Source organism: Phoca vitulina, unplaced genomic scaffold, assembly GCF_004348235.1.
Source record: "Phoca vitulina isolate PV1807 unplaced genomic scaffold, GSC_HSeal_1.0 scaffold18, whole genome shotgun sequence".
In the NCBI taxonomy this organism is placed as follows: Eukaryota; Metazoa; Chordata; class Mammalia; order Carnivora; family Phocidae; genus Phoca; species Phoca vitulina.
The window spans coordinates 26445267-26472323 of record NW_022589721.1 but is presented as its reverse complement, the minus strand read 5'-3'; the positions used below and the strand labels follow the sequence as shown (position 1 = coordinate 26472323).

The 27057-nt window shown below is 50.2% G+C and overlaps 2 protein-coding genes across 2 annotated transcripts in view; one reads left to right on the top strand and one right to left on the bottom strand.

Moving 5' to 3' along the window:
- TG (thyroglobulin) overlaps positions 1-27057 on the bottom strand; it is a 237253-nt gene that overhangs the window by 59814 nt on the left and 150382 nt on the right. The gene's annotated exons all lie outside the window — the stretch shown is intronic.
- SLA (Src like adaptor) overlaps positions 1-27057 on the top strand; it is a 62705-nt gene that overhangs the window by 31453 nt on the left and 4195 nt on the right. The window contains exons 3-7 of the mRNA XM_032415806.1: positions 8880-8977; positions 17253-17352; positions 18149-18235; positions 21113-21216; positions 23456-23587. Of these exons, the coding sequence (XP_032271697.1) occupies positions 8917-8977; positions 17253-17352; positions 18149-18235; positions 21113-21216; positions 23456-23587 (484 nt within the window). The 5' untranslated portion in view covers positions 8880-8916. The remainder of the gene's footprint in view (positions 1-8879; positions 8978-17252; positions 17353-18148; positions 18236-21112; positions 21217-23455; positions 23588-27057) is intronic.

The window sequence follows — 27057 nt, the reverse complement described above, 5'->3', positions numbered from 1 at the left end:
GACCCTCTAGCACGCCATAATCTTCCATTAAAAAGGATGGGTTCCACTTTATACAAGCCTCCATCCATTCCCTGATGCCTAGGACTACAAGTTAAGAGCCTCTCTCTGGATCCAGATGCCTGGATTCAAGTCCTGCCTCCACCTCTTACCGACTGGGGGACCTCCAACAGCTTCTAGAAATGCCCTGGCTTTGGTTTCCCCAGTTATACAAAAGGCATAACGATAGTGATCTGTCCTATGTAGAACCGTTGTGGGGGTCAAAAGGAGAGCACATCTAAAACATTTCTTCAACACATATTAAGCTCCTGTCTTTCTCCTGTTGCTGTCTACTCAGCCTCATAGGGAGCTGGCATGGATCTGTGATGAATACAGGAGCCTTCCATCTGGTCTACCTGCTATTTATAGGGGAGCAAACTGAGGCCCAAAGAAGGAAAGTGGCTTGCCCCAAGTCTCTGAGAGGTTAGTGGGCCCACTGTGGGTTCTAAAGATATAATGTATGAGAAGTAAAAATTAAGAAAAATTAGGGGGAGAAATGGGTTAACTCTCCTTCTTCCCAGGGCTGGAGTCACTCATTCAAATGATTTTATGACCCAAAGCTGACAGCTTACCCTCAGTGCCTCCAGGCTCAGAGCAAGAGGGGCAGGGTGTGAGGCAAGAGCCAGGCAGCTGGCTCTTTGGCCGGCGACTATCCATGAGCAGCAGTGGCTTCATAATGGTCAGAAGCAAGGGGCCTGAGGACCGGGGCAGGGAATATGCAGATGCCAGGCCCATGTGCCTTCTCGGGCTTCCCCAGGAATGCTAGCTTTCAGAGCATTTGTTAAAAGATTTAAAACGCTATTATACTGGGATGAGGGTAGTGGAAGGAATCAGGGTCGGTAGTAAAAAGAACCAGGGTTTGAAAGCTGGCCCCACCAGCGAATGAACTGTGTGACCCTGAGCAAGTTACTCAACCTCTCTGAGACTCCGTTTCCTCATCTACCAAATGGCAGGCTCTTTGGGGGATCAGATGAGCCAGTGTCGTTCAAATACTTAATTTAGACCTTCCACATGGTGGATGCTCATGGAGATTAGGGTCTCTTCTCCTTTGAAAACAATGGGGATATCTTCAGGCATCTGTTCCAAATAAGGATAACTGTCAGAAGAAAGTCTCTTCCTGCACTGGTGCATGGAACCATGCATACCGGCTTGTGTGGGCCCACTGCACACATCTCCTCCTAACTCCATATTCGGTGACGTCACATTGCAAGCTTGAAATCAGCCACGGTGGGAATATTTACGCCACAGAAGGGAGCAAACACCACAACACTACCCCATCACTGTCAGAGTTTACCAGGACGCCACCAATCTACTCTCTCTCCCGGGCACATTGTTTTTCCATTTACCACCTATCCCATTTTGTTTCCCTCGTGGAATAGCTTCTGTGTTCCAGCCATGAGTAAAAGCAGATCTGACCACTGTCTTTACTTACAGCCATTCTTTGAACAATCACACAAATAACTGTTACAATTATAATTCACTTAAAGGGCAATGCAGGGTTCCTGAGGAGGTGAAGAAAAAAAAGAAAAGAGTAGCTCAGTGTTTCACCCCTGGCAGCACATGCAAACATCCTGGGGTCTTTGTAGAAAGACCAGTGCCCAAGCCCCTAGAGGAACCGTCTGAGCACCCCGGTATAGGACCCCCATGTCTGTGTTGTGATGAGTGATCCACAGTGAGGGGCGAGGACTCCAGAGCAGGTGGCTCAGCATATGCAAATGATGTCATTAGCAAGCTATCGATTTCCATCTCACTCCATAAGGTTATGAGCCACACGGCTGATTCACGTCAGTGAATAAAAAGCAAAACTAAGTCTTGCTGTGAAATGTGATATAGGAAACAAGTCACTAACTTTACGTCCCTGGGCCCACGCGTCCAGGCGAACTTTCGCGTCTGCACACAAATCTGCCTCGACTTCCTCCTTCTAATAAAGCCTGCGTTTCCCAAGTATCCAGATTTGGAAGGAAAAACAAAAGCCTATTCATATATATTGCTTCCCTATTCTGTGTAGTTGTGAATCTGTGTCTTCTGATATCCAAATAATTGTCTTTACCACTGTTTTTTTCGCTGCCAATGTTTGATGTCAGTTCATGGGTTATATATATTTACACCAGCCTCTGTGTATACAAAGCTGATCTAGAAGAGAAACAAATGGGGGGGGGGGGCTTTCCTCTTTTTACTCAATGAAATATTAAAGCCAAATCAAGATTGACTTTCGGCCTATCTCGCCATGCAGGACACCACATCATACAGACGGCCACCAGGTCTGGGCCCAGAGGCCCTTGCTTACATGTGGCACATTCACTGTCAGCACAGAGGGGGGCCACACAGACCCCACAGTGTGCCTGTCCTGTAATACCTCCTCTCTCTAATTCTTACTTGTGAAAACCCAGCAAGGCAGATGTGGATATGCCCACGTTTTAAATGAAACCAAACAAACAAACAATGGAAAGAGGCTTAGTGAGGTAAAAAGGGGTGAGATTGAAATTTGCTTCAGCACCAACCAGCCCCAAATCTGGTTTCTTCCCATGACATCCTAAAATGAACATAAAATGTTTTGTAGGCTGCATCCATCCTAGTCTTAGGGTAAAGCTGAGTCTCCCTGTTAGCCTGAGAGTATATGAGATTCCTTTCCCAGCACACAGGGGCAGAAGGTGCCAGAACACAGGCTCGTGGACACGGGGCTCAGGCAGAATGGTGGACAGAGTGCTGGACAGGGAGTCATGGCCCTTGCCCAAGCTTCCTGAGTGACCTTGAGCAGGTTGCTTACCCTCTCTGAGCCTTTTCTTTGTAATATGAAGGCATTGAACTGCTATTTTTTAAATTGGTGCTTTATGATATCCTGGGATTGGGCTCTCCCATCAGGAAGAGTAGAGGGGCAAGAGTGCTGAACCCCAAGTCCCCAACCAGCAGCTTGCTTTTATCGATTTTACATATTAAGCTTCCAGGGAAACTCTTAAAACAGGTTTCAACCAACAGGTTTGGAATATCCTGGATGAGAGGATACAAAGTTCTCCTCCAAATGGCAATTTAAAGCCTCTGATTTTGAGTCAGGCAGGACGAGGGAGTGGGAGCATGTGTGCATTTTTGGAGCTGGCTGCAGGCCCTGGCCAGAGCCCTAGGAGCCATGCAGGAAAGGAGAACAAGGTGGGGTTGGGTGGCTGGGGGGTGGGCAGGCTGAGGCTGCACCTGCCCAGGGAGGAGAGCAGGGAACAATGTGGGTCACAGGGCAGGTGTGCCTGTTGCACGAGGTCAGGATGTGGTGGGGTGCCCCCCGGAAATCCTGCGAGATCCTTGGCAGGGCAACCAGCCCACGCTGAGCTCCTGTTCCAGCTCTTCTTGTTCCTGCGCATAGCATCAGACCACGGGCAGTACCAAGCAAGTCCCAAGTCAACTGGGCGGGTACCTGGCACCAGTCACAGTCGACGGGTAATTGAGGCAAAAGGGCCATGAGCCATCGTCCATCCCAACCCTTTTCCCATCACATTTGAGAATGCTGAGATCCCAAGAAGGCAAAGAGACTTGCTCAAGCTTGCAGAGTAGTTAGCTGGGCCACCCAATAGCACCAAGAGATCCAGCTTGGGGAAGTTTTTAGCTATTTGATTTTACCAAACCTATCCCTGCTTCAGATATGACCTGTAACTCAATCCTTAAAACAACTCCGCAGGACATGTATTCGTATCCCAAATGTGTGGATTTAAAAATCAAGGCTCAGAGAAGTGCAGTAACTTGCCAAAGGACACACAGCCAGGAGGTTGGGAGCTGGAATCTGAACTCAGGCTTGCCTGACTTAAAAACCCTTTCAAGCCTTCCTTATTCTGTCCAAGTTCTGCTTTGGGTTGTAAAAGCAATTCATGCATGTGGGAGAACATCTGGAGATTTTAGAAGGGTGTAAGCAAGAAATTGGTCCATTTACCTTATAAGATCACTACCCAGAGAGAGTCCTTGGAAACATCTTGGAAATAATTTCCTTTCCTATTTTTCTATACATATTTGCATATGCATGTTAATTTTTTACAAAATTGGGATAGTATAAGCTAGTTTTTCTTGTTTCTTTCTCCCCTCTGCCCCCCATAGCAGTATCAATTCTTTCACGTTGTGAAAGGGTGGAAAACACTACGCAGGATTCACTCCGGCTCTTTTGACCCCAGCAAGCCACCTAAGAGCTAAGGCCTGAGCATACCCTCCCTGCCTCTCTCTCTCCTGTCCCTTCTGCTCCCCTCCAGCCAGATCCCCAGACATGGGTTCCAAACATTGCCACTTGACCTCCCAGAGGCCCTTCCAGACCTCCCTGTCCTTTGTACTAAGGTCTCCCCCAAAAAGTTTATGGTCCCAGAAATTTACTTTGAGAACTTTATAAAATCATTTCTCTGTGAACCAGAGGGGCAGGAAAGCAAGGCAGCATCTCATGGAGGTGGCAAGCACAGCTACTTTGGAGCCCAGGCTCTCCTCTTACCAGTCATATAACCTTGGACAAGTTACAAAATTCATCCCACCTCCGAAAGGGAGTTGTTATGAGTGACAAGGGTAGGACAGCTAGAAAATGCCTCACCCCCACGCCAGGCACAGAGTACAGCTGCTCAGCCATGGTGGCGGGTGGGGGGGGGGGCCTCCGGGGACTACTGCCACCGTTGAGGTCTGGGTAGGGTGGATGGGGAGGTTCCCCACCGGGGGCGTCATGCTTCCACGCCTTAGAAGCCGGTCACATGAGTGGACTTACAGCCACTCTTTGTGGGGGAACTTTCTAAGGCCAAAGGGAAGGCTGCATCCCTAAATAGATTTTTATATTAATTAAACCTTGTCATCAAGGTTTTCCAACTGTTCCTGGTTTTATTACAAAGTCCAGACCTGTCTTTCCTCGGCTGAGTTTCAACTCTCCACCTTCAGCACGCCATGTAGGGGTTCAGGCTACTTGCCCTTCCGACAGCAAGGCCCGGACATTAGAAGCCCAAAGGGGATAAAGTACACAGAACGGTCCCGGGATACCATCTGGGAATGGAAGGTTCTCAGAAGCCTGCCCCCTCTATTTATAAGATAATGCAGAACACGCAATGAAAGGATCCCTGATCTGGTCACAGAGAAAGCTAGCCAGAGACAGGTTGCTGGCAGGCGCCTCCCACACCCCAAGTGGTAACTCCCTGCGTCCGTGGGACCTCTGCGTGCCTTGCATCCCCACTGCCCAGAGGTCCTGGGTGATCTTCCCTCCTCCCTGGAGACAGGCAGTGCCACGGCCCCTGGGAAAGGTGGACAAAGGACATCGGTGCTGAAGTCAGGAGAGGTAGGTGTGCGTCCTGCGGCCCTGTCCCACACCTTTCCAGCTCTCCGAGTGTGGACAGGTTAGCTCAGCAGCTGACCTCCACACCGAGAAGGTGGAGGAGGAAGCTGGCCTCCCAGGGAGGCTGGGAGGGTTAAAGGCAATTGCCCACCAGAAGGTGGGGCACACAGGAACAGCCTTCCCTTGACCCTGAAGAATATGAAGTCAGGGTTTGGATTCTGTAATGGGACTTGATAAGAGAAGTGATGATGGTTCTTCTATTAATTGTCTTCAGAAACTCACCGAGCCTTGATTCCTAGAATTAAAAGGGGCAAAGTGGCTTTGTTTTTGGAGACCATCTTTTTCACTCTCATTTTTCAGAAGGCCCAAGTTCACCCCAAGAAAACAGACTAGGGGGAGGCTAGGAGGCAAACACGAGCTCTGATCCTGGACATCACAAAGGAAAGGGAGGAAGAAACCAAATGTTCAGAGCTAATGTTAATTAACTCATTTCTCTTTTGCCCTTTCTTTATTGTTCCTAGAAGCAATTATGTGTCTCCTACCCTCTCTCCCACCTCCAACCCCTGCATAAAACTGTCACAGATTAAATCAGATTGCTCAGCCATTTCATTAGGGAGACTCTGGCTCTCGGTCTCTGGGGGCATTTTTACTCGCTCAAATGAAAGCCTCTCGCAGAGAAGTTAACTCCTTCCTGGAGAACACAGGAAGCCAGCAAGCAGACCACTCAGGGCTGTTGAGACCTTTCTCCGAACAGCACGGGGTATGGTGGCCTGGTGCGTGCATGCTGACCCGAGACCGAAGAGACCAGAGTGCGAGAAACAGGGCAGAGGGAGTGTGTCAGACCTCTGGGACCTACCCAACCTTTCACATGTCACCACCCTGAGTATGTTTCTTTTCTTGGAAGGACCTCAGTTTTCCCGCCTGAGAAATGCAACCCTCAAGCCTTTCTTTTTCCCGTCCCCGATTCCACAAATCCCCCCAAATCCCACACTCGTGCTTGAGAAGAATTACAAAGTTGTCGGGAGGGAGTGAAGTCGGAATTCACTTTGATAGATAACAAAGTCTTTTCCTCCCCGTGACTTTACTGGAGCTGCGGTTGAAGGAAGGAGAGAGTGGGACGTGAAGGCTGCGGGCTGTTGCCCAGAAGGGGCTCCGAGCGAGAAGATGGAGAGGAGGGCGGGGCCGGGGGATGTCTGCGGGCTGGGAGCTGACACCCAACGTGGGGCCGGGGTCAAGGCACAGTCCCTGGTGTTTAGCTGATGCTAGGCGCAAGTGTTAGGCCTCAGGGAAGAGAACGGCATTGCTGGGGTGCACTGTGGTGTGGGGACACATGGGAGAGGAAAGGTACAGGCCAGCATGAGTGTTTCAGAGTTATCCCCAGACAGGAGGCCTGCAAGACCTCTCCCCAGCCTGTCCTGAGAGCTTTCTCCAGGCCTTAGTAATGACAGTCAGGGAAGCTGACGGTCTGGGGTGACTGGTGGGCTCCAGGAAAGCGCGGGGAGCAGGACAGAGTGGCAGAGGCCTCTGCGGGATATCTCTGCATAGCACACAGGGGCACAGCTCCGTGGGGGAGAGCCAGCTCCTCAGAGTCAGAGGCGACTTTCTTTCCTCCTTCCCCGGACATGCGTGAGGTGGCCCGAGTTCCCCATCGGGTGGGTGGGACCACAGGGGCCGGCCTTTCTCCGGGTGCTGGCTCAGGGCCCAGGACCCAGCTGCAGGGAGTGAGGCTCCCAGCCACTCCACTGGCGTGGTCTTTTGAGCCCTTTTTAGGAGCACGTTTTCTTGAGTGCCTACACCAGCTGAGGAGCTGGGGACAAGGACAACTTGTCTCTGCCTCCTAGAGCCAGGGTGATGCTGTTAAAACCTCCGGGCTTGCATGAAGGGTCCTGCCAAGGTCAAAGGTGTCCCTTTGGCTGTATGGGTCAGGGGAGGGGTGGTAAGAAGGGGAAAGGAGGGACTTACACCCAGAGGGGCCACACCCTAGAACTATCTCTGTTGTTTTCAGTCAACAGGATCAGAAGACGGGGTTCTTAACTTTGAATGTGTGATCCATTCCGGCCACACTTTCTTGGTGCATTTTAGGCTTAGGGTTCTTGCAAGTTTGTAATTATCTTAGAAAGAGCACAATTATAAATGAACTATTTGAGTTACGACTGATGAACTATTCATGTAAATATTTAAAATATATTAACTTTCAAGCAAAACTAATTTTGGTTTTTCTTGTTTCCTAGTACACTAAATATCCTACCTGCCCACCTCCTCCTCAGTAGATTAGGAAGTGATACAGACTTCCCTCAATCTCTGGAAGGCCTTGCCAAGAGCACAGATCTTTCCAGAATCTGAATATGCGGTGCATAGAGGAAGGATTTAAGACCAGGGTGGGGGTTGGGTTAACAGACTTCTGGACCCTTTCAAGCTACTCAGTTCTCTACCCTAAACTGCAGACAAAGAAAGGGGTGGAGTATAAGTTTGCAGATGGGCAGCCCCAGCTGGGGGACCCTGCCCTTCCATTCTCCTCCTTACCCCCAAGAGACAAGAAGGGCTCTGACTATGGGTGGGGCCTTCTTCTCTGTGCTTCAAGGATCCCAAGAGACACATTTTCTGTGATCGCCCTCAGCTCCCTTCTAAAATGCTCGTACAGGGACCCAGAGTTTGAATGTTTATCATTATGGACAATCTGAAAATACACTATAAATTGCAGTCATTAACATGGAGTTTAGGCTAGGCCACGCTCATGTGCTTTATCTGTTAATTTTGCAGCCACGACTGAATGTCGTTTCATTATCATTCCCTGTAACAGGCAGGCAGAGCTCCATAACTTGCCCAGAGGTCACCACGCTCGGACACGCAGAGCCAGAATGTGAACCAACATGGAACAGGCTCAGCCTCAGCAGTTCAAATCCGTGCTGTGTGACCTTAGACAAGACCTTACCCTCCTGGGGACTCGGTTGCCTTCACCGAGAAATGGGGTGAGGGATGCAGGGACTTGACAATTATCAGAAGTCGCAGCGGATGTGCGAATGGGGCACACCGCAAGCATGCAGCGTTGGTATGGAGTTTCCCTTCTTCACCGTGGGTTAGAGCATGTGGAGAAACGAACGCAGGAGAAAGTTGGGGCAGAAATTACCCTTTGCTCAGCCCCCCTCTGGTTGTCAAGCTGGTACTTCCTTGGGTGTCAGGTGCTCCCGATTCCCCATGCATGGGGGTTGGGAGGGGGTCCTGAGTGGGGGAGGGAGGGGCTGCAGCCCCCCTGAAATGCCCCTCACCTTGCACACAAGCACCGCTGGTTGCTTTCCGCCAGCCAGGGCTCGGAGTAATGGAAACTTCTGCGACCAACAGCATTCGCTCACAACTTCCCTCTCTGTGGTTTTCTCTGTCATTCCCTTGATAAAAGACCCAGGGCTGAGCAAATGTAACCAACATTCACGGATCTCAACTTCACATGAAAACACCCGCCCCTCAAGAAGTGAGCTGCTGAAGAGTGATGCACCATGTACTCTAAACTGGGTCATTCCTCACCCAGAGGGCTCGGTGCATGGCTGACTTGCTGTGTGTATCCCCTGTGCCGTAGGCTTCGACCATCTTCGATAGCCCAGGGAGACAGAGCGATGGGAAACAGTATGCGATCCACCCCAGCACCTCCCGAGAGGCCTGTGCCCAGCCCAGATGGTAAGTCTGGCTTCTTGGCTCTGGGTGTGATGCTTAACTCCATCGTTCGAGAGCCGGGGCCAAGACCGAGCGACCGGGGCTGCTGACAATTGGTGAAACAGGGCACGGGGTGCAGAGGCACTCATGGTACCTGCCTCTCTCACCTTGCTCGTGGTTAGCATTTCAAAAGATTGAGCAGGGGTGCCCTGAGTGGCTGCTGGGCGGCTGGCTTGTGTGGTGGACCTTTGAGAACAGCTCTTTCCACCTTTATTTGACAGGTGGGGAAACTGAGGCTCACTAAGGAAATGTGATCCGCTGTGGGAAGAGTCAGATTTCCAACCCAGGCCAGTCTGATTCTGAAAGCTAGGCTCTTGCTTACCACACCCTGCCAGCCAGCCGTGCTATAATATTATCGTGAGTTTAATATTGTCACAGCTCTGCAGAAGCTTTTGCCGTGCAACCTGATGAAGCTAGACACTAGCTCGAGGAAATCTTCCTGAAAAGAAAGGAATCCTGGGTCCCCTTGGTAGGATCACAGGGCTAGCCATCCTAGGGGGAGGGCACAAGGCCATGGGTTATGCAGTGATGACAGAAGTCAGCTTCCCGCGGCGCTGCCGGGTAGAGGCGGGTTCCTGAAGCCGAGGAGCCCTTCAGAGACTGGCCAGAGAGCCCTAAGAGGACATCAGCAAGCAGGGGGCAAAGGCTGAGAGCAAAGCCCCTTTTGCTCTGGGTGGGGTGGCGGCAGCGCACTGTGTGAGTCCTCGAGGGGCTTGGGAAGGGGATGGTCAGGAGGTCCCTCAGGGTCCCCAGGGTGAGTCCCCTTGGGACATTTCCACCTCCTATCTGACATCACAGTGCTGGTGCTCGGTCTCCCTCTGCTAATGCCCCGCGTCCCCTGCGCCCCCCGCAGCCCCACACCCTGCAAAGTCCCCACGCACAGATGGCCACCATCCTGCCTGCTGAGAGTCCGCCGTGCCAGGCGCCTGTCTCTACTGCTCATTCCACTACTTCTGTGGCCCCTTCAGCAAGGAGGCGCCTTCTCATTGCTTCCAGAACGGAGACACCAAGTTATACATGGTCTCATGATCCCTCGGATGCTCCCAAGGGAGCAAGCAGAGACCCTGCCGCTCACTTCGGTCCCCAGGCAGGGCAACTCTAGTGGCTGTCTGTTCCAATGCCCCTCCTTAAGCCTAAGGGGGGAAAGATGAAAAGAACATTCTCCGGGACAAAGGGGATGGAACCATGTGATGAGGTGGGGCAGCCGGCACGCTCCGGGGCCCCTCTGCCTCCCATGCAAGGCTCAGAACCGGGTGTCGGCCAGGCCTCCTGCTGCCTGGGCCCTTCTCCCACCTTCTCCAAACCACTGCAAATCACAGCTTCCCCTTCTAGTCATGGCTGCTTGAGGAAAACGCCCAGGGCCCACCCTGGCTCGGGAGACACCCACCCACCCACCCAGCGAGGCCATTTTGTACTGCAGCTTCTCGCCCCGGGGCAGGGGGGGCGGCATGCTTGAGCAAACCCCATGAAAACATGGGTCTCCAAGGGCTCGCTCATTTGCCTTTAGTTTTTTAATGCAAATTCTCATGAAATAAGTTTCTCTTTTTCCACTGTGTGGGTGGTGGGAGGTCACCTCGAAAAGGGAGGTAGAGGGGTCTCCCCAGCCCTCCACCCCCTGGTGAAGAGAATTCCCCAGGTCGGACCCAGTGTGTGATCCAGGCAACCACATCAAGCACGAGTAGCTGCCTTTTCCATCCCCCACCCCTGAAAAGTTTCCCCTGTGATCAGTCGTAATTTGATTTCCCTCCCCCCCTTTTTTTTCCTGCCATCCACTCGAAGAAGGGAGAGGAAAGTGGTTGCAGTGGGTGCTGCATTCATTAGTCTCTAGCTGATGGATGCAGAGGGTTCGGGTTTTCATGGAACATGCACCCACTCAGCTAACACTCATGCTTACTCATTTGGTCAGGCTCCAGCTCCCAGGAAGTAGTGCGGGGAGCTGAGGGCTTTAGGCCAGCATACAAGTGGAGCTTCCTCTGACGTTAGCCTGAGTGGTGGAGAATGAAAGTCACCAAAAGCCCCAGGCCCTACACAGGGATCAGCAGGAGGCCTCACCTGTAAACTGCTAGACAGACACGTTTTCTGAGCTTTTAGGAGTGTATTTTTCCCCCCAGCAAGGACGGTGAATGCCTTGGGATGTGGCTTTGTCCATCTGTTTGCTCCTAAACGAAGCTTTCTAGAACATCCCTGATTACTCCAGTTCCTGGAGACTACTATCACAAAACCCACAGAGGTAGGAGGACTTGAAGAAACGGGGCAGGCCTCAGAGACAAATGACCTTGCTGAGCTACTAGTGTTGTCCCTGGAAGCCATTTGACCTGGGGTAAGTCAGTTAGCCTCCCAGAAGAAGGGCAGGGCTCAGCAGTCAAATGGAGACCAGGACAATCCCCTTCTCAGAGCACTGACAGCACAAAGTAGTCACCTGATGAATGTGGAGGGAATCACTTTTCTAAACTCCACTGGGGGTAACCTGATTGCACGAGGCTCTGTCTAAATGCCTCCCCCCAAAAAAAGCAGGTTTAAAGCAGTCGAATTGGGGGTTCCATGACTTGCTTGCCAATCAACCCACATAACTCATTTTCTCTACAATCCTATCCTTATTTCAGACTCTTGCTCTGTACCAGACACGGACAGTACAGAATTGAGTAAGACCTAGGGAACTCCCATGTATCTGGGCAATGACATATTTCTACCTTAAATAGAATCTGAAGGTACAATTTTCCCCCACCTTACCTTCTTTTTTTTTTTTTCCCCTCTTCACCTTTTATCACCCTGATCTCACTGACAGAGGTCATAATGCAAACCCAGACACTGTTCAGACCCCCTTCTGTGCAAGCATGGAAATCGCGCTAAGCGGGGCGTTTACCTAGCACCTAGGGTGCTGCCCCATGGAAAGAAGACATGGGAGGGGCTCTGAGGAGGAAGAAGGGGGCAGGGAGGTCTCTGACCCAGCCTGGCACTTCCCCAGTGAATGATTCTCAGACCACCTGCATCAGAGCCTCTGGAAAGTTGTCAAAAATGCAGATCACTGGGCCCCGCCCCAGATCTGCTCATCAGAATTCAATGATGGTGGAGGGGAACAACCCGTGGAATTTCTTACAAGCCCCCTGGTTTGAGCCAAAAGTTTGCATCCCCAGACCCAGCTTTTAGTCCTGCCCCTACTCTTAACACCCGATGAGCAATGAGAGAAGTCAGTTTGTCTCCGTAGGGTCCCTCTGGTCTCACTTGTAAAATGGGATGATGGGAGTGACTCTATAACGTGCCAGACATGATTACCTAGTGCTCTACACACATCATTCTCCCTCCTCCCAGCCTCCACAGGAAGTGATCGCTATCACAGACAGTCCAGTGCCCTGGAAGGGAACCTGCAACAGATCTTTGACTAGACCCACCTTTTCCACCTGGGTCTTACTCATCCCACTTCTGGCCCCTGAGATGGTTCTAGGTGGAACACGATCATTCAACTTTTTACACTGAATGTACAACTTCTGCACTTGTAATGGAGACCATACGAAATACATCTCGTCCATCAGACCACGATTATCACGGTGCCTAGAATGGGGCTAAAGATTTTTTTTTTTTTTAAAGCAAATTAACATAAAGAAAGACACTGTTAAGTAAATAGTAGTGCTGGTGGTATTCAGTAGCATCAGGAGAGCAGGTGGCCAGGGACAGAGTCTGCCCCCTCTGCCGCTTGGTGACTGGGTTTTGAGACTGGGCACTCGGCCTGCTACCATGTGCTCCTGAGCTAGTCTCTCCACCTCGCTGTGCCCTCTGAGAGCCTCGAGATCTACTCGGTCCAATCTGCTCCATCTCAGAGATGGGACAGCCAAGGTGTGGGACAGAACAGAACTTGTGGACCACTGCGTCTCACTTTTCAACCCACAATATAGGACCCACGGGTACAACCTGTGGTTTGTGGTGATCAACAGAACTTGGTAGATCTCCTATCAGGCGAGTCTGCCCAGCCCTGTCTGATTGGTTAGTTGTGTGTATATGTTTCCTGTAAAAGACATTGAAAGCAAGGCCTGCTTGGACCCTCTGGAGGCCATGGATTTGGGCACGATTCAAGGGCGTGCAAAACCAGAAGCTGAAAGCACTGGGTTGTTTAGCTCCTTGCCAACCAACTGCACTCGGCTGCTGGTGCCAACTTGGAAACCTCATTTGGAGTCAGCGTTTGTCCCAACCTGTCAAGGAGCAAGTGCTAATTGGGGAGAGCCTGGTAATTACATGCCAAGGAGAGTTCTGTGGCCTAGGGACATGGCCAGGAGCTTCAACAACCCTCATGCTCCTGCTGCAGGTTACTAAACACTCTCCCAGCCTTTGTTTCTTCATTTTTTAAATAAGAATATATATTCTCTAGGGTTGTATGGAGGATTGGGAGTCCTGAAAGGCTGGCTTTGCTAGAGTTATAAATGGAAACTACTGAAAGGTTTTTAGCATTTAAAAAGAAATGGTAATGATTCCAAGAGGAATAATAATGCTAAAAAAGGCCTGTCCTCCTTTGACCAAGTAATATCTGTGGCTAGTGAGTTCTGCCTGGGTCTCCTTCCTTTTTTGGATTCATTTCCCATTTTACACTTTTGTACAGTTCGTTCACTATGACACACTTTCAAGTTGAGCCATAAGTAAATATCTGGTCTTCCGGATTTCATCTCCTGTTCTCACCAAATGGATTTTGTTTTTAGAAGAACAGAATATTTTCAAATTTGCACATCCAGAGGCTTTTCAAAATTTAGGACACCATTGGCTGAAATTGGTCTTGGACTATGTGATGCTAATCCCACCCATCCCATAAACATGATATTAGCGTTCCCCCCCCCCCCCCACCGCGCCGTGGAGGTGGGTTCTGTACATACATTGCATCATGAGTCCAACCCCAGTCGTACAGGGTAGATTTCGGTATTTCCCATTTTTATACATGAAGAAATCAAGCTCAGATTGGTTAAAAATAAATCTCTCCCCAAATCACAGAACAATTAAGTGATGGAAGTAGAATTTAAGCCAGGTCTGATTGATTCCAAAGCCCATTCTCTCTTCTGAAAAATCCTCTCTGGGTTTCTCGCCTACGCGAGACACACTTCTTCATTCGCTTTGTTTCCTTATCTTAAATCTGCGATAATCTGGTCCGTGCCTCTCCCCGAGGCCAATCACTTATCTGATTTAATTCCAGGGCTCAGCTCTCCCCAAAACCTGGGGCTCCAGGGGGACCTGACAGTGTGTTCAAGCTCTAGGAGTGAACTTGATTTTCCTACTTTGCGTGTACTCTACCACAGGGCCTGGTAAGACAGGTGGCAGGAATGCACATGAAATCCCTTGCAAAGGACCACACCAAGGCCATCGCTTTTAAGCAAAAGCCCCACCTCGAGGCTTCTCAGCGACATGGAAGTGTTATAGCTGTAAAAACATCACTATTACGGAAATTCCACAGGAAGCTCCACGCTGTTATTGTGAAATTGAAATTCTCCAGCCCCTGAAGCCTCTTTCCGCTATTGAGACAATTGTTTTGATAATGGGATCGTGGTTTTTGTTTCTGTTTTTAAAGTAAGGAGAGGCGGTTGTTCTGTTTCACAGTCTTCACGGTGAAGCAGACATCAAAGCCCCAACCCCCGCAGAGACACAGGGTCTATTTCAAGGTTCTGTGATGGTCGCAGATAGCAAAAGCTGTGCCTCTCCTTCCAGCCTTGTTTTTCACAAGGGGCTGGTTCTGTGATGACCGCCCACCATGCTGCTGCCACAAATCAGGTTTCCTTCCCTTGGGCCGCGTTAGGCAGTGTTTAAGAGCCCAGTAGCACAGGGATGTCTCCTCATCTTCATTCCTTAAACCTGCCCTGAGCATCGGAGATGGGACAGCAGGATCTGGGCGGGGGCTGGAGGACAGCTCCTTGTGGAGTTCACACTCATTCCCCCGGACTCCTGCAAACTCCAGAATACAACCTGGGTAATTGCTTCAAAGGAAAAGCCTAGAGCTTTACCCCGAGGTGGGGGTAAAGCAGGAGCACCAGGCAAACCTCCCGGGGGGGGGGGGGGGGGGGGGAGAGGGATGAGAAACGGGAGAGCAGGTGCTTTCCTGGCAGAGGGAGCAGCCTGTCCGTGGGGTCTGAGGACCCGGCATCCCAGCAAATTGAGAAGAACACGACGGCTCGTCACAGTGCTCCTGAGCAGTGGAGACCATGTTAATAAGCGGCTCCTTCATATTTGGGACCATTAGCCCAGATTTCCATCATGAAGGTGTCTTCCAACCCCTCTTTTTCCAGACTAAAGCAGGCCGCAGAGGGGAAGGATGCAGCCACACTCAGAGTGCAAAGTCAGCCTCAAAATCAGCCCACTTTACTGGGAAGCTGACCAGATCCTCTGTGTGGGGCCCCCCTTCATGGGCACTACAGCTTCCTAGGGACTATACCCAGTTTTGTATTTGCAATTTCCTTTCTGTTCTTTTTCTTAAAGAGGATTTCCAAATTTGCATGAGCTTCATGCCTCACAAAATCTGGATCCACCCTTTATCAGAACTCGGGACTTCTGGCTTCAAGTCCAACTGCAGTGCTGCCTCCTACTATTGAGCTGGGGTCTGGGCTACACAAGGAAAGAATCCTTTTTTTTTTTTTAAATCTAGCAAAGCAGAATGGGAGGGAGGGGTCTCCATAGGCTCTGGGGAGGCTCTGCTGGGTCACCCATTCCCTGGCCAGGCCCTGCTCCTTCTCATGAGGCCTGACTCCTTTCAGTGACTTCAGTCAGCATGAATCACTTTGGTTTCCATTTCACGCCTAAAAATGCTTGCTTTCATCTTCTTTATTGTCTGTGGCTCAGCTTCCCCAAATGAACAATATATCTGAATGTGCTGTTGCATGGTGATAAGTGGCTTCTGATTCACTCTCACACATTCTACTCCTGAAGCTATCTTTGGGTTTATTCTGTCCGGGCACGGGTGAGCCACAGAGTCCCGGACATAGGAGTTGTAAGGGGCGGGGTCTAGAAGTGCCAGCATGGGGGTGTCTGGATCCCAGAAAGTGGCCAGTTTGGGCCACCAAGCCTGCCATGCCCCAGTGCTGGGATTTCTCCTGGTTTTCCTGGGGTGAAGGGGGCGGGTGATGACCCTTCCCATGATTATTTATGGATTCTCTAGAACGTGAGCTCTATTTGAGCAGGCAGACTTGGCTTGCTTTGTTCGCCGTGTTTGGCCCAGATACTCAATGAACAATTGCTGAGGGAATGAATACATGGTAAGTTACCCAGAATTTTGAGTTCAGATGCCCAGCCAGCAGATGGAGGGATAAACCCAACATCAGAGCAAACAGGTACTGAATCAGCCCATTCTTAAGGTATATTATTTCCCAAAAACTATACCTCGCATCTAATGCACCCAAATTCCAGCAAACCGCTAAGGCTGTATAAAACAGGATTTTGCTTAGTGCCAAAAAGTGAATTCACATATTATCACTCCTTCTCTAGCTGACGGTAAGCTGTACTCACATGAACCAGACAGAATGCTTTCCTTTTCAAAATGTCACTAGAATTACTTTCAATGTACATATGATGAAAAGCAGTTACTTTTTCTCCCACCCCTACCCCAAAGTCCCTATTAAATAGACCCCCAGCATGGTGCCTTATATCCTACAAAGAAGAAGTGCTTTGTGGAGTTTCAGAGTTAGAGTCTTTGAGTCCCGGCGGGTCCTCAGAACTCATGTAGCCCAATCGCAACACACCCTATCCCAGTATGTGAACTATGCGGACCCACAGGCCCCAGGGAGGGTAATAATAAAAGAAGCTTTTATGGCCCCTTATCATTCATGGGGCACTGCTGCATAATTTCATCTCATCTCCAGATGGACCCTGCAGTGAGGTAGCATTAGCCCCACTTTAAAGATGGGGAAATTGAGGCTAGTAGGCATTTGGGGACTTGGGCAAGATGACAGGGATCAGTAGACACAGTAGCAAACCTTCAAGCCAGATCTTGTGACTCCAGCTCAAGGACCTCAGGATCCCCACTTCTCAGAGGAGAATGTCAGGGCCAAGGTGGGCTTGCAAATGGAAGGGGATCACCGACCTTGGGGTTCCTTCGAGCTCCCTGTGCCACCATCCCTGAGGAGAGGAGAGCCTGCTATAAACTGCTGTTCCAAAGCCAAGTCATGTATCTCCAGCTGAGAAGTCCACAGGAGGGACTCGTCTTGGCCCTCCCCTCCCCGGGGTGGGTCGCCTTTTGGTTCCCTGTGAAGGAGAACACACCTTGGCTTTGTTTCCCCAGGACTGGATAGCGACTTCCTGGCCGTGCTGAGTGATTATCCATCTCCTGACATCAGCCCCCCCATATTCCGCCGAGGGGAGAAACTACGAGTGATTTCTGAGTGAGTTGGCTTTCCAAATGTTTCACAATCCCTTAAAAAGGGTGAACTCAATTTGAGTGGGAATTGTTAGATTTTAGCTATAGTTGTCCAACTCCACTCGGGCCCTGGTCCTATTCTGAGTTGAGAAATTTGGCCCATACAGCAGATCCTAGGGCTTAATCTTTAATACCGCCAGTGCTCTAAAGCCTTCAGTGGTTCCCCATTGCCTGGTGGGTTAAATTTAAATCCTTAACTTGGCTTTTGAGACCCTTTACGGTCCAACTTCTGCTTCCCACGTTGGTCTCATCTTCCACCCATGCAGTGTTGATATTTTCTACCAGTGCAGTGGGGGCTCAGGCAGGAGGACCCGGGGGTCTGAGAAAGCTTCTGATGATAAACAGAAAGTATTGCCTTCCATCCTGCTGTCTCTCCATGACTCAAAATGGGCTATAGAACAGATAGGGGGCTCTAAGCTCCTTTTACTTAGATCCTCATTAATACAGACAAACTATCTTGGTTATATTGCAGCGTGTAATTCCGCATAGTAAACATTTGGTTTTAAAAAGCCCCCAATTCTGACACACTCACTGTGGATCCCCAAAAGGTGGCTAGTGCCAGCTATGTGGGAAGGGTTCTTGGTTAGCTTGGAATGAGGGAGACACTTAAAAAGTACAGTTTCATATGGAGAACTTTGGCCAATGGTGGGTTTGAAAAAGAAACGGCCTTACGTGGCCCGGGTTAAATGTGATTACTCCGTTCATGCGTTCGCTTTGCCACTCACCCGTCCACCCTCTCCTGTCTGTTCTTGTTCTTCCAGCGAAGGGGGCTGGTGGAAAGCCATTTCCCTTAGCACTGGTCGAGAGAGTTATATTCCTGGAATATGTGTGGCCAGAGTTTACCACGGGTGAGTACATTTCTGAAATGGCATCTACGAAGCATGATATTGATGCTAGTGATGGCTGAGCACGCACAGAGAGATTCCGGCATGGCACCGTGGAAAGGAAGTTTCCAGACAGTCACTCTTACTCTCGCTCAGTCCATAAGGAAGGGTGTCCTCTTGGCGAACCCCTTGCCCTATCTGAGACTCGGTTTCCCCATCAGTAAGACAAGGGAGCTGGACCTTTCGGCTCCAATGCTGCGTTCCTGGCACATAGCGATACACATTCAGCAACCGTGATCAAAGGGGCACAGCTGCTAAAAGTCAGCCTGTCTGGTTGCAGTCCTGCCTCTGTCCCCTGCAGGCCGTGCAACACTGGGCAAGCTCCTCAACACCTCCTGCCTTGGCTTCCTTTCTTCATCTGTCAGACAGAGATCACAATACAGAATGACAGGGGCCAGAATAGATAGTAAGACCAAAGTACAGGGCTGTGAGGATGATGAGGTGGATAGTACATGGGTAGTTCTTGGAACAATGCCCGGCATTACAGTAAGCACTTGGTACATCTTAGCTAGATTCTTATCAAATCCTATCCAGAACACAGAGAACACTTACTGCCCAAAACACTTACGTACCCAACTTGACAAATGGAGAAGTCAGGCCGGAAAGGAGAAATTCGAACGAATCGGGCATGAGAGAGAAGCAGACAAGCACACTACCTTCCCCTGCAGGTGTGCAGATGCGGGGCTTTGGAGACCAGCACCCCTAGGCTGGAATACGCATGGCTCAGCTCCCTGGCTTCCATGGTAGGAGCCCCCCACAAGTGCCAGGGGAAAGTTACTTCACCTCCTTGACCCCCAGTCTCCTCATCTGGCAAGCTACCAAGGCCAGACCTCGGCATACAGGAAGGAAGAAAGAGAAGCATTACTTTTTTTTATTTGGAGGGGTCCAGAAATAACAGCTTTACCCACTCACCCCTGCCGAAAGCAGAGGTAACTGCCTGCGTATTTTGCAGAATGTAACTCCGTGCATTTAATTGCAATGTCACAGATTTTGATTATGAATACCAAAAGCCATTTCTGAGCCAAGGATGATGAAGGGGAGCAGAGGTGGGACAAAAGCAGCTGTGACAGCCATGGTCTGAAAGAGATGTCAGTCACAGTAACTCTTTTGAGTCAGCTGCATGTCACTGACCCATCTGCTCATTTAGCAAACATGCATCAACACTTTCATGTTGAAGATGTGGTACCGCATGTTGGCAGGGGCTCGGTGGTGGGGAGCCTGGAGGAGTAAGATGTAATCACAGCCCACTGGAGCTCCCCCTCTAGTAGATGCAATAAATGTCTTTAAAATATCGACTAGGAAGAGAGGCGGTGCAGGAGAATGGTTATGGAATTCGAGGTCTGAGGAAAATGCATTACAAGTCTAGCTTTACCAGTTGCTGATATGCAGTAACTTGGACAAATTACTTACTCACTCTGACCCTCAGTATCCTCATCAGTGAAAGGGAGGCAAGACTACCCTTCTTAGAGGGTGTATGTGAGGATCAGATTTCAATGCCTAAAATATGCATAATGCCCATAATTAGTATTCATATATGGCTGTCGCTATTGTTCTTCTTGTATTCATTTTTATGAGTGGAATTTCCTGGGAGGATGAATGTTGGTCACAGACACTAAGCGCGTATGTTGTGCAGAACTAAAGGGGTAGTTAAAATATTAGGCCGAATCATGATCTTAACACAAAAAGCGCTCTTCGAGGCCAGTACATAAATAAACGGTATCCGATTATAAGTCTATGGTCTTATAACAGCCTCGCAGCCACGGTGCTAAAAGGACTCGCTTGTGTGCCTTGGGGATAGCAAAGGATGTGATGCAGTGAAGCATTAACATTTGCCACAGCATATGCACTAGTTCAGACCTATGGATTAAAAGCCAGGGTTCACTCCCTGAAATATGGAGACTGTTAAAAAGGAGGTATAATTGCTTCTGAGGACACTCCAGCCAAGTGCTAACGAAGCATTTTCTTCCACGCTGGGATCTGTCTGAGGCTGTTCTGAAAAATGAGGAAGTGCCCACTTCCTTAGAACACAGATTCCTTTGTGCACGGAGCTGCTTCTGAAAGCATATTCAAGAGTGTTGGCTGTCGTATGGAAGGTGAACATTCTGTTGGAAAGTTGGACCACAGTGTTACAACTGCTTTTTTTTTTTTTTTTTACTGTTAAGTGAAAAAAAAAAAAAGCAAGAAATACAGAAACACATGTCAATGCATCGTGCAATGACAACTTTGTTTAAAATATGTTGAACAAGAGAAGATAGGAAGGGAATATAATGAATGCAATGTGGGGTTTGTTAAGTTGGTGGAATTATGCACCACTGTGTCTTTCTTGTGCCCATTTATTCATTCACAAATACACACCAAGCTCAATACCCTGGACACAAAGACAAAACCCAAACAGACAGACATAGTCGTTGCCCTCATGGGGTGGTGAGGGAGAGGTGGGGAGGCTACAATACAAGGCAGAGACCTTAAACAAAATGCCAAACCTTATCGCGGTACCTTATTGAGGTTTAGAACGCTTCTATGTCATATAATACAGAGTGGGCACGGTCCGGCTGGCATTTGAGAACAAGATGAGAAAGGTATTTTATGCATCTTTGTGGCCTCGTTGTCTGATGTAATACCTGGCGTGGGGTAGGCACTCAGGAATTTTATCTGAATGATTAAAAGAAGGAAGGAAGGGAGGGAGGGAGGGAGGGAGAGAGGAAGGGCCAATTGCCCACCTCTTTTGAATCCCAACAGTTTTATAGGAACTGGACCCTGCTCTGAATTTCAGCGCCACCTGCCTGGTTGGGGGAAGGTGTGCTCAGGATACTCATGCCTCCCTTCCCTTCTATTTCCCAGCTGGCTGTTTGAAGGGCTGGGCAGAGACAAGGCAGAGGAGCTGCTCCAGCTGCCAGACACGAAGATGGGCTCCTTCATGATCCGAGAGAGTGAGACGAAGAAAGGTGAGCGGCCTCCGACTCCCCTTTCCATGCCGGGGCTGAGAGCAGCAGGTTTTGTTCCGGACTGATTCATGACATGGCTCATTTTGCCTCCTCCCACAACACATGCAAACCCATCCGATCTGGTGAGCTTCCTGCAGCCTACACACCCCTGGAGAGGCCAGAGTGAAAGCTAGGGGCCCAGAGCCAGGGAGCGGGGGACCTGGCAGGGTGAGGCCACGGCCGGACTCAATGAGCCCCGCAGGCTCCCGCTGCGAAACATCCCATCAACTGGGAAGCAAAACAAAGAGCAGGTGTAGGCAGCACTGGGCCCGAGTGAGCAGGCTTGGGACTAGGCCCGGCCCACGCTCGCTAGCTCTGTGCCTTGGGCGGGTCGTTTACTTCTCCGAGGGCAGTATGTTCATCTGGGGTGCCATATGCAATCATAACTGCGTTTACAGTGCTCTTGCTACACAGGAGACCTTCAGCACTGGTTTCCACTGTGCCCTACGATGAATTCAGGCATCTTAGAGAATCAGGACAGGCAGATGTATGCCCTTACTTACGCACCATGATCATTATCGTTACAACTTCCTTACGTCTTACACATTAAGCAATTCAGTGAAAACAAAATAGCTGGGCTCTTTGTCATGGTTCAGAACAAGGGCTCTGAATTCTAGTTTTGGCTGTATGCATTACTGACAGGCACCTGTCTCACTAAGCCTGGGTACCCTTTCCTAGAACAGGGGATTGACACTAGGAAGGTACTTAGCACAGTTTCTGGGGTGTGGTAAGCACTTTAACTCACAGGAGCAAGACCCTTCCCAGTTAGGGCTTTCCCAGACTAACTAAGAATAACACCATTTTAAAAACAAAAGATACATTCAGGTTCTTAGCCTGCTTCTTGTATCCTCAATATCAGAGAAGAGGAAATGCAATATCTGAGAGTATTTCCCACATACCTACTAAGGGCCAGTGCATTTTGGAGCTCGAGCCCTTCACCAAAATTAGCATCAGCCTTACTGTGGAGAAGCAGGGACCATCTATCTATGGTTAGAAAATTCAAGAACAACTTTTCTCTCAAAAACTCTAATGTGCTAGGGGAAAACAAGATCAAAGCAAAGACCACATTTCCTGTGCATGCCCTGGCAGTCCCCAGAGGTGGGAGACCCAGACTCAGATAGGACTTCTAAGCTGGCATGGCCAAGTGAGGGAGGAACCCAGCTTGAGGTTCCAGAGCTGATCTAAAAATAAAGATGCTTTCAGGCAGATCTGCAGCCGAGCTGGGCCGGGGCTGGGCTGGGGGTGGGCGGGTAGCAGGCTCTGCTCCCTTGGGTATGCAAAGTTCTGATAATTTTCCACCTGCCACCTTTGACCTGCTCACCATACTTCCAGTTCCTGTCAATGTTATAGGAAGATGCATGTTGGGCTTCAGAGGGCAGGCCTGGGGCAAAGGTAGGAATGCCCATCAGGACAAGGGTCAGACCCCAGATCTGCCATTTCCAAGCTGCGTGCCTCTGGCCATAGCACTCAGGGGCTCGGAGCTTCATTTCTGCATCTGTAACATACCTGGGGACAGCACTTGGAAACAGCTTAGCCCATGAGCAGCCCGGAGAGACAGCAGAGACTCAGTAAATGCTCATGTCCTTCACTCACTGTCTCGTGAATGTTTGCACTCCTGGGACCCAAAGGACAGAGCAGAAGGCACTTAGGTCCAAGTCTCCCACTTTCCACTTGGGAAAATCGAGGCTAGGAGAGGGGAAGGTGCTTGCCCTAATTTCTGCCCTTCCTAACCCCTACTGCATCACTACCTTCATGGTGCTTAAGGAGAAATGGCATGTTGGACATGTTTCTTAGGGATACCCAGAAAAAGTCTTAGCTGCTCCTTTTTCCAAATTTCTGAGAAAACCAAGCATAAGGTATAACCAAGAGGGAACAGGGACCAGAAAGTGGTATGACGTGGTGGCTTTCCAGAAGAGGATGTGGAAGCACCTGGAATGGTAGGCTCACAGAGCAAAGATTAAGCAGGTGCCCCTAAAAATCTGTGCGGCTAATGTGGTGGGGCCGCTAAAGGAGTGCGCTCCTGGGGTCTCTGCAGAGTGAGTGCAGTCCCTGAAGACGGGGTCCTAGCAACTGCTCCTCCAAACGCAGGAGTGCACATCTGGGTATTCTCCTTGCATCCCAAGGCTGAGGGATTCTCTCCATCGCCGCCCTCGGCGGGGACCATGTGGGATGCCTCTGACCCGGCCCCCGTCTCCCACAGGTTTTTATTCTCTCTCGGTGAGACACAGGCAGGTGAAGCATTACCGCATCTTTCGCCTGCCGAACAACTGGTATTACATCTCCCCGAGGCTCACCTTCCAGTGCCTGGAGGACCTGGTGAATCACTATTCCGGTAAGAAGCACCCCATGGGGACAGATCAATGAAGCCCCTCTTGGTTAACTGCCCCGTGGTGCCTGTGTCTAGGACAGGCACGGGTCCCCGACTCGTGCCAGGTGACTGACTTGGCTCTCACCCTGCTCCCTTAATCTGCTCTTTTCTTATTAATGCAGATTGTAGGTTTCAAGTTAAAACAGGCTGCCTGCGAAGGCTGCATAAGTAGGTAAAATGCAGCTAATCTCGACCTCACCCTCACCCTCTTTCCACCTGCAGATGGAAAGAAATAGAATACCTCAATATTTGCAATGGCAAACTATTGGCATTTCCTTGTGGACCCCTGAGGTTTTGTTTGGAAATGCCACTCATGTCCCTTCCTGCCTGGCAAAATCCTCCTCAGCCTTCAAGGCAACAGGAAGCCACCTTCTTGATATGTGTTAGGAGTCAGGATCAACTGCCTGTCTTCTCAGCTCCTATAAGTGCCGGCCTTTCCCTCAAATGGGGTCCCTCTGCCTCATGACTGAGTGAACTGTGTCCTAGTCTGGCTTTTCTGGCAAGCTCTAAAGACCGGGGCTGCACTTCGTTCCTGGAGATGCTTCTCCAGGCCCAGGAGGGAGGTCCCAGCGTTCCACACCGGCCAGGATGGGGAGCGCCCTCCAAGACGGCAGCAGCAGAGAGGGTTTTGATGGAGGTGACAGGGAAGAGTAGAGTCAAAAGAGGAGATCAGAGTTAGACTGTGACAGGCCTGAATGCCAGGTCAGGAGGTGACATTTTACCCATGGGATAAGGCGGAAATAGTAAAAAGTTGGCTCTGGAACCTCTGCGTTCACATCCCAGATCTTCTGGGCAACCCCGGGCTTGTTGTTTGCCTTTATGCCTTGGGGTGTTGTGAGAAATCCTCGGGATAGTGGATGGAAAGCGCTGAGGGGAGGGCCTGACACGTAAAGGTGGGCTCCTGCTCACATTGGCCGCTGTCCCCAAGACCACGACTCCTCCTTCCTCCTCCCTTCCCCTGCCTGTTGGAAGGAAGAGGAAGTTGCTCTCACGTTGTATGTGTCTTCCCACTTCCGGTTCCAGACCTCACACCCCTGGGTACCTTTGCTAGCATTCTACAGGGTGTGGGGTCTTGAAGGGCGTTTCAAGGTGAAAGGAGCCCACAGGGCTTGGGTTATCACACCTGCCCAGTGAGAAGAAGGGCAGGACATAGAGGCGGAATGGTCTCTTGGGAGACACAGGCCCAAGCTCGGAGCCGGGCTCTGGGAGACATTGGGAAGAGACCCCCATCTCTCAGCTGCAGCACCCCGTTCATGCAAGGTGGATGCGAACAGCCCCCTGGCAGGTGGTGGCAATGACTGGCTTGTTCATGTAACGTGTACCCTAATGTAGCGTAATTACGGAATGGGGCAAATGCAAAATAAGTGATACCAAATGTGACTTCTTTGGTGCCTGGATACCTAGCAGCTTAGCTAAAAATGAAAGAGGAAGGGAGTCCTGGAGATAGTCAACTTTTACTGATTATGAGTAAAGGTTGGTTGTGGTATTTGGCTTTTAATAACAATCATCAGAGGGGTGGGGAGACCATAAGTTTTGCATAGACAAAAGCAAACATGAGAAGGATGCTGCTCCAGCTGATTGTACAGCCTGGGAGACCCACGCGGCGTCCAGGCCAAGAGCACCCGAGCGGCTTGCCCCAGTGCAAGAGCAGTGCCTTCCAGAAATATGTCCCTGGCCACTGTGTCAGGGGCTTCCTGTGCCCCTGGGGACCCCCCAAATGGAAACAAGGTGGCCAGTTTAACCTCCCTCCAGATTCTACCCAGAGACACAAAATCAGAAAAATTTTGTGCTAAGGGCTCTGAACAGACATCTTAGTGTTCCAGGTGGCTTATATTTATTACCTGGTGTCTTGGGAAAATTCATTAACATCTTGGAGCCTCAGTTTCTTCATCTCTAAAATGGGGACTTCAGTCCCCATGCCTCTTATGAGACTATTGTTAGGACCAAACACAAAACCATGGGTGTAAAGGCCTGGCCCCTAAAGATCCCATGCAGGTGGTGACTGAGAGGACAGAGGAGGTGGGGCACAAGTCCCCAAATATGGCCAGGAAAGCAAAGGGCTGAAAAGGGGGACCCCTGAATGTAGAGTGGTTGGGAGCCCAGGTGTGTGAGAGGAATAAGCATTCTGGAAAATTCTACAGAGTGGGGAAACTGAGGGGAATGTGTCCAGACCTCAGAGGCAGATAGGACCTCTCTCTCCCCCATTTTGGAGGTAATGGATTGCCTTCGGAACAAGTATCTGGTTCCAAGTCGATGAGGCAGGTTCGGATCACATCTCTGTGACCTTGAGCAAGTGACCTGAGCCCAGGGATCCTCCTCCAAGTGGGTGTAAAAATATTGCCGCTCAGAGCTGCGGGGGCCGCGCTGAGATGAAGCGTGGGGGTTAGCTGAGCACTGCGCTCAGGTGGGGTGCTGGAGGTGTTGGTCCTTCTACTCTTTGTGGGGATTCCGGCTCGCCCTCAGGGTTAACCTCTCACAAACCCCCTCCACCCCGTGCTGTCTCCTGGCATTGGTGGCTTCAGTCTGCGTCCAGCTCCGTCTCCCTCACCTCCTAACCTGGGAGGTCGTTTCAATTTCCAGCCCAGGACAGGGCATTATTTCAGATGCACATCCAGTTAAGCTCCCCCTAATCTCAGGGTCCAATCTCGCATTTTTCGACCAATGTGGGTGGACATTTGAGTTCACGGTGAAAGTCAGACCGAACACCAAGAAACAAGGCATTACTGGCTGCCACACTCTGCTAGCCTGGGTTTGCTTCTTCAGCTACAACCTCCTTTTGTTCCTTGGCAAGAGCACCCAGAGCTCCCTAAATAAGTTGGGAGGCGGAGACGGCCAGAAGTAAATGTGCTCCCTTAAACCTGGCCAGGGGGCTCTGTCCTGCGGCAAGCCAGCAATGTCTCATGTCCTCGGCCACTCCATGCCCCCTGCACTGGGGTCTACAACCTGAACAAAGCCACACGGGATTTTCTCTGTCTATAAGAACATTTGAGGGGCGCCTAGGAGGCTCAGTCAGTTGGGCGTCTGCCTTCAGCTCAGGTCATGGATCCGGGAGTTCCAGGATCTAGCCCTGCATTGGGCTCCCTGCTCAGCGGGGGGGTCTGCTTCCCACTCTGACCCTCCCTTGTCTCATGCTCTCTGGTTGTCACTCTCTGTCTCTCAATTAAATACATAAAATCTTTAAAAAAAAAAAAAAAAAGTCTGAGCACAGCCAGAACCAAAGCTTTCCCACAGCCATGGGAGGTGGAGGCTAGAACCTGATGCTCCTGGAGAGATGAGCAACCCTGGGAGGGATGTTAGGGGGGAGGGGAAGCAATGGATTATTTAATTTTCATTCTCTTTGTGCATGAGCATCCAGGCTAGAGAAGAGAGATACTTCTTCATTTTTTCCTTTGTCCACTTTCTCTTGTTTGCCTTTATCTTTGTCTAAGTCTTCC